The 7,984-nt window shown below is 38.9% G+C and overlaps 1 protein-coding gene across 1 annotated transcript; it reads left to right on the top strand.

Moving 5' to 3' along the window:
- Positions 1-2,991: 2,991 nt before the first annotated feature.
- Positions 2,992-3,591, top strand: LOC140839107 (uncharacterized). The gene has a single exon (XM_073205740.1). The coding sequence runs from the start codon at positions 2,992-2,994 to the stop codon at positions 3,589-3,591; it is 600 nt and encodes a 199-aa protein (XP_073061841.1).
- The last annotated feature ends 4,393 nt before the right edge of the window (positions 3,592-7,984 follow it).

Genomic DNA, 7,984 nt, shown 5'->3' with positions numbered 1-7,984 from the left:
CCTGAGTCGCTGATCCAGATGACTCAGCTGCCTGGAATCCCTGGGCACCTCTCTGGGGACACACTCTAGCAAAGTGTCCCTGTTGCTTGCAAATACGGCAGCTGCCAAACACTCCTCGGCACTGCTCAGTGGGATGCTTCCCTCCACAAGTATTGCAAATAGGTCCAGTATAGCTCTGGCTCTGGCGAGGACTCCCAAAACTAGAAGAACTGCTCCCTGACTTCTTGAACAGCTTTCCTCTCGTCTTCAAGAAGTCCCTCTTTCCGCCACTACTGCTGCCACCTTCAAATCGAGGAGGTGGTTGCTGTGATCCCGGCACTGAAAGCATAAACGAAGCTCCTCTCTGTCTCATCAGACCGGCTTCGGCTCCCTTGGCTCTATTCAAAGCATCGGTAAAGTTGTTCGGTCTTCCCGTATTCACCAACGTAAATATTTCCGGATTCAGGCCGTTAATGAATTGATCTGCCACAGCCTCGTCATGATCCGCCACATGTGGAGCAAAGCGCAACAGTGAAGAAAACTTGGCCACGTATTCCTCGATGTTAAGTTGGCCCTGTTTCAAGTTCGCAAACTCGGCTCCCTTGTCTTTCCTGTATGACACTGGAAAGAACCTCTGATAGAATTCAGTTCTAAATACACTCCAGGTAATAATCGTACCTCGGTGTTCCAATGCCCTTTTTGTGTTGATCCACCAGTTCTTGGCAATGTCATGCAATTGGTGTCCTATCAGTTTCACCCTCTTCTCATCGATATATTCCAACGAATCAAACATCATTTCAATATCATCCAGCCAACTTTCACAATCCACTGAATTTTCGGTTCCTTTCAAAGTGGGTGGATGGAATGATTGGAATCTTTTCAAAAGTGTCTCCATGGGTGTGACTGTAACGTCCATAGGAGGGTTCGATGTGCTACCCTGTTCCGGTACTCTTCTCGGAGGCATATCTGAAACTCAAAAGGGTTAGCAATCCCAAACAAAATCCGGTTTCAATCCTCTTCCAATCATCTTACTGCTGATCCAGAATTAATTCCAATTCATATTCAATAACACATGTTTTCAAATCAAATCAGATAAACAGACAAACATGCATTATAAAGCAGTAAATCATGCTAGCAATCAAAAGCAGGAAAGAAAACAAAGTCTACCCCGCTCACTAGTTCCTATCTCAATCTCAAGGATCTAACGCTCTGATACCACCTGTTGTGGGGACCCGGACACTAATCAAGTTCTTAATCGTCATTGGGACTAATTAATCAATTATAAAACAGGGTCTAATTTTTTTTTTTTAAATGCGAAACGTAGTGACAACAATCTAATATACAACTCAGTATATAATAAAGTACAAGTCATGTACCGTCTACAAATCAGTACAAACTAAGGTTCAACAACTACTATTAAGTGTTCACACCCTATATACAATCCAAGTCCGGAGCCTCCACTCTAATCACGATCTCTCCTCATCTCTTGGACCCTGAACCTGTCCCACCTGTTGTCAAGTACACATACAGACAAGACAACAGCCGGATAACTCCGGTGAGAATAAATCCCAATATAAATCAACGAACATGCAGTCATATAATCAATATACAGCATGAAACATGTGACAGTAATACAAATCAAAATCAGAAATGTAAACAATATCGATCTGTCGACAATACTCGTGACTCCACGATTTAGACTAGACTCAATCCTAGCCTAGGGATCCCGGTGTCCAGATGTGGCATTCCTATATCGACAAACAGTAATAGAAAAGACTCCAGTTCTATCCAAGTCGATATAACCAACATCCAGTGTCCAGACGCATCCGTCATAGACTATGGTCTATCGCCATATCTTGTGACATCGTGCAATGTACCCGTGGTTACCTGCCACTATCAGGTACTTCTGTCACAAGATTACTCGTCTAATGCATGCTCCTATAACTCCATAGAACAAGCATTTAAATCAAATCATTAAATACAATGATAAACAAATAATAAGTATGTGATTTAGGGAAACTCAAGTACATCCTACTTGAGTCGATGTCCCATTACACATTGACTTATACCTTTCGTTGCAGTTTCGTCTGGAATCCAAACTCTGTCAATCCCTCAATCTGACAATGGCAATACCAATAATCTCATATCAATATACCTTTCGAATTACTAACAATCTGAATTTGATTCAAAATCAACGGCATAATGGTACAGTCTCAATATCCCCGTCAATACCAAATCACCGGACATCAATTACAAATCCTAACCCATATCCATTACAATCTGTAACTCAATCACAATTCAAATCTGTCTGGTATACATCAATATACCCTAACAATTCATAACAATTTCATAATCAGTCCATTTCTCAATCTGACTTCGATTCTACGATGTCTAGCATATCAAGACAATCATATATGAATTCCATTCAATTCTGACAACATCATAATTTCAAGACATGTCAAAACGTAGCAAAACTTATGTCCAGTTGTAGCCTACGTTGCTAGGAACTCGATACTGAAGTCGGATTTAAAATCAGACGGACGGATTTCTCACAATCGCGATTTGAAGATTCAGGAACAATTTGGCCAAAGTTTTCCTTCGATTCTTGTTTCTGTAGGATTTTTAACGTTTGTATATATATATATATATACATCCACGTGCATGCAGCCAAACAAGTGGCGAATTTACATCTTGCATGACTCGCGCTCGGGCGGTAATAAATTACCGCTCGAGCGCGACATCTTCTGTCCAACGCTCGGCGTATCACACTTTGGCGCTCGGGCAGTTAAAAACTACCACCCGGGCGCCACACCTTCTGTCCAAGATATGTTGTTATTGAACTTTGGCGCTCGAGCGGTCATTTCTTACCTCTCGGGCGCCACTTGTTCTGTCCAACAATCCGCACCCTTCACATAACATCTTATTTCGTGTCCCGATTAATCCTTTCATAATCATATCAAATTTATAACTCAATAATTACAGATTACCAGGATTAAATTTCCAGGCATTACAATGCAAACGACGATTCAAGGTCAAGTTCAGGAAAGAGTCCAAGGCACGACAAACAGTTCTGAAAATGGTGCTTATGATCGTTTCAGGCGGATGAATCCTCCTGATTTTATTGGTGGTCCTGATCCATTAGTAGCTCTAGAATGGGTCAAAGCTTTGGAAGCTATCTTCGACTATTTGAAATTCACTGATCAAGAGAAGGTTGGTTGTGCTGTGTTTATGTTGGTCAAGACTGCTCGTATTTGGTGGGAAGCCACCAAAGTGACTATTAATGTAAAAGAACTGAAGTGGAACGAGTTTAAAGATTTATTTCATGCCAAATATTTTTCAAGGGAAATTAAGGCCAAGAAGGTGAAAGAATTTCTTGAGTTAAGACAGGCTTCTTTGTCTGTTACTGAGTACATACTGAAATTTGAAGAAGGTTGTGTATTTGTTCCGTTTATTGCCGAGAATGACAAGGATAAAGGTGAACACTTTCTTCGTGGGTTAAAGCCCGAAATTATAAGGGATGTGCATATGTCCAAGGTGGGGACATATCAAGAAATTGTGGAGAGAGCCTTACTTACTGAACATGATGAGCAAGAGATAGAGAAGGAAAGGTAGTTGAGGAGACAAGGTTTTCAAGCTAAAGGTCAGGGTTCAAGTGTAAATGTTCGAGGAGGTTATAAAGGCAAAGGCAAGATGGAGCAGCGTAGTAGGCTTCCTTTGCCTCCTACAGATAGTGAACGACCATTGTGTCCCAAGTGTGGAAAGCCACACAAAGGAGAATGTTTAATCGGAAGCGGTCGTTGCTATAGATGTAAGGAAATGGGACACACAATATACAATTGTCCTCTTTCGGTTGGAAAAGGAAAAGTTCAAGGCAGAATCTTTACGATGACAAAAGAGGGTGCAAATCCTGATGCTTCAGTCATATCATGTTGGAAACTAAATTCTGGAGTTTGACAAAAACATAAATCAATCGATTAAATCAACTAATACGCGAAAGAAAATTCGGCAGCTGGACTGATCAACTGAAATCAGCTGACACAAACTGATCAGTTGAGAACTGATCAGTTAAAACATTCAGCCGAAAATATTAAAGTCTCTCAACTGAAGATACCTCGGGAAAGTTCATTCAACAGACAGAAAGACATATCAGACAGCAACTGAATATGGAAAGCCGCACCACATAGAACAACGTATTTCGGCTATTGAAATTAAAACGCCGTTTTACAATCAATAATGAAGTAGCAATCAAGAACACTGTCCAAGAAATGATGAAGTGTCAATCAACAGATACATAAATTCAAAGTTACCGTTGAAAGATAAGTCTATAAATATGACTAAAGAGAAGTTGAAAAAAAAGACGACGATCTATCAATCTCAAACTTGCTATTACTCTGTCAAAATCTCAGCTCACTCTTATTAGATCTATTCGTAGCAATCAAGGCTACAAGTTGAGCAAACTAGCACTCTGTAATATTGATAATTCAATAAGTGCTAAGTTCAGTTACTCACAGAGATCATTGTATTATACTAAGAGTTTCAGTTTATGAGTAGATAAGTCCTAACTGAAGTGAGTCTGTACAAGTGTTGTACTCGATCAAAGTCTTTTAGTGAATATCCTATCCTTGAGATAGAAGGGGTGACGTAGGAGTTATTCAAATCTCCGAACATCCAGAAACATATTGTGTTGTCTTTACTTCAGTTTTTCATTTTCAGTTAGATACTCTATCTTTCAATCAGTTTACTTTCCGCAACTGATTATTCAGTTTAACTGATTGTTATTGACCGACGGGATACTTAGTTCAGTTTGTAATAAAACTGAACTACCTTTTTCGAAGAACATTTAAATTACTAGAAGTGTTTATTCAACCACCCCCTTCTAAACACTCCTTAGTCAATAACCGATCCTATCAAGTGGTATCAGAGCAGGGCATATCCTATCAAAGACTATCTATACTCAATCTGATCACTATGTCCTCATTCAACAAGATTCCTATGTTCTCCAGAGAAGATTTCGATGACTGGAAAATCAGAATGCAGGCTCATTTAGCTGCACAAGACGATGACATGTGGTACGTTATAACAGACGGACCCATGAAGATTTTGAAAGCAAACACAGCTGTTGCTATTACTGAAGGGGCACCTCACCGAATTGAAAAGCCCAGAGATGAGTGGACTACTGAGGACAAGAGAAAGGCAAATCTAGACAATGTTGCAAAAGACATATTGTATAAGACACTGGACAAAGTAACGTTCAGTAAAATCAAAATGTGCAAAACCGCCAAAGAAATTTGGGAGAAGTTAATTCAACTTTGCGAAGGCAATGAACAAACCAAAGAAAACAAACTTTCAGTTGCTGTGCAGAAGTTCGACAACATCAGAATGAAGATGGGAGAAACAATGCACGAATATGATGAAAGAACCAGCTGTATCATCAACGAACTGAATGCACTTGGAAAAGTGTATACAAATAAAGAAGTATCGTTGAAAGTAATCAGAGGACTTCCCAAAGAATGGGATGTCAAAACTATGGCATTGAGGGAATCCAAAGACCTAAACAAAGTTGAACTTCATGATTTATTTGCTGACCTGAAAGCATATGAGTTTGAACTTCAAACTCGAGAAGGAGAACCATCTACCCCAGCAGCAACTACTGCCTTGACTGCTGTTAGAAGTGAACCAACTGGTTCAGTTGAGAAAGCTGCTGATCAACTGAGCAATGATGCTATGTCACTATTTATTAAGAAATTTGGAAGATTCATGAGGAAAAATCAAGGAAATTTTCAGAAGAATTATCAAAGAAACAACTCCAGAGAAGAGTCTAATGTATGTTACAACTGTGGCAAATCGGGTCACTTTATTGCTAACTGTCTCAAGCCTAAAAAGGACAATCAAGCCTCAACTGAAAGAAAGAAGAAAGTGTATGAGGATAAGAGGAGATCTAAGGACGACAAGAAGCCTTACAGAAAGAAACATGAAGTACTCCTAGCTGAAGATAGCAAAGCCAAATGGGCAAAAACTGACAGCGAAGAGTCAGAACCAGAAAGTTCTTGCAGTTCTAGTGAGGATGAGGAAGAAGTAAAATGTCTGATGGCTGATAACATAGAAGATCAATCAAGCGATCAGCAGGTATTTGATTTTAGTTCAACTGATTTTACAAGAGAAGAACTCATCTCAACTCTTTATGACATGGTCAGTGAGTATCAAAAGCTTGCTTTATTGTTTGAAAAAACCAGAGTAAAGCAAGATGATCCCAAAGACGATAAAACAAAAACTGATGAATCAGTTGATATGTTGAGTCTGAAAAGGGAGATTGCTGAACTCAGAAATGAAAGAAGCAGGGATCAATTAATGATTCAAAAATTGTTGCTTGAAAATTCAAAGCACAATGAGCTTATTCAGGCTTGGAACAAATCATCTAAAACTTTAACTAATATACAGAATTCTCAGAAATCAGTTGATGATAAAACTGGTTTAGGATTCTGTAGTAAAGATGATTCGTCTTCCCAAGATACTCAACCAAAATTGAATATGAACAAAGGGAAATATATTCACTTTGTAAAATCAGTTATGGTACAAGAACAAGCAGAGCCGAGTAAACTGATTGAACAGCCATCTCAGAATATGAATAAAGGCAAGAGATGTGGCATTGGATATAATCCAAAGGGTGAGACTGACTCATGGAGTCAGCAACTAAAAACTCTCAGCAGAAAATATTCAAATAGCTACTCAAACTACTACAATAGTAAGCCAGTTCAGAGAAGATATCGGTTGAACAATCAGTTGAAAAAGGGCAAAACACATGTTGTATCATCCACACACCATACACCAAGCACACACAGACAAGGAAGAACCATATGGAATACAGCAACAGGACGGTCAGTTAGACTGATTCAAGTCTGGATTCCTAAAGGTCTAATCAACTTTGGACCCAAATAGAAAAGGGTACCACAATCTTATCTTGTATTTGATTGCAGATAGCAGGTACAAGCATTGGATCAATATGGTATTTGGACAGTGGATGCTCACGACACATGACAAGAAATTCAAATTTATTATCTCAACTGGTCAAATACACTGGTCCAAACATCAGTTTTGAAGATAACTCCAAAGGTAAAACTGTGGGTAAGGGTAAGCTTATCGATGGTAACTTCACCATTAATGATGTTTTATTACTCGAGAATCTTAAGTATAATCTGATAAGCATTAGTCAGTTATGCGATAATGGATTCTCAGTTCAGTTTGACAAACACTCTTGTTCAGTCAAAAACTCAACTGAAGAGATTATTCTAACTGGTAAAAGAAGTGGAAACACTTACAAAGTCAGCTGGAATGATCAACCTTATGCACCAGTATGTTTTATTGCCTCTAAATCATCTCAAAACTGGTTGTGGCATAAAAGATTAAATCATTTAAATTTTAAATCCCTTGCCTATCTGAGTAAGCATGAACTTGTAACTGGTTTGCCCAAAATAAATTTTTCAAAAGAAAACTTTTTTCAGCATGTCAGTATGGAAAACAAGTACGATCTTCTTTCTAAAACAAAGGCTGTAAGTCTTCATCCCGATGCTTAGAACTATTGCACATGGATCTCTTTGGTCCAATACCAGTCATGAGCTTAGGGGGAATGAAATACACCTTGGTGGTCGTAGATGATTTTTCAAGATTTACTTGGGTTATATTTCTCAAATCCAAAGACCATACGGCTGCACAACTGATTAAACTCTTGAAAAGACTTTTAAATGAAACATCAGTTGGGATTGATCGAATCAGATCTGATCGAGGAACTGAATTCATCAATCAAACACTTTCAAGCTTTTTAGAAAATACTGGAATCAAGCATGAGCTCTCAGCAGCAAGAACACCTCAGCAAAACGGTGTAGCTGAGAGAAGGAATCGGACTCTTAAAGAAGCTGCTAGAACAATGCTTGCTGATTCTGGTATTTCTCAAAAATTTTGGGCAGAAGCAGTAAACACTGCATGCTACACTCAGAACAGATCAATGATT

Source organism: Primulina eburnea, chromosome 8 (assembly GCF_022965805.1).
Source record: "Primulina eburnea isolate SZY01 chromosome 8, ASM2296580v1, whole genome shotgun sequence".
Lineage (NCBI taxonomy): Eukaryota > Viridiplantae > Streptophyta > Magnoliopsida > Lamiales > Gesneriaceae > Primulina > Primulina eburnea.
Note: the sequence above shows the minus strand (reverse complement) of the source record. Positions and strands in the feature narration are given on the sequence as shown.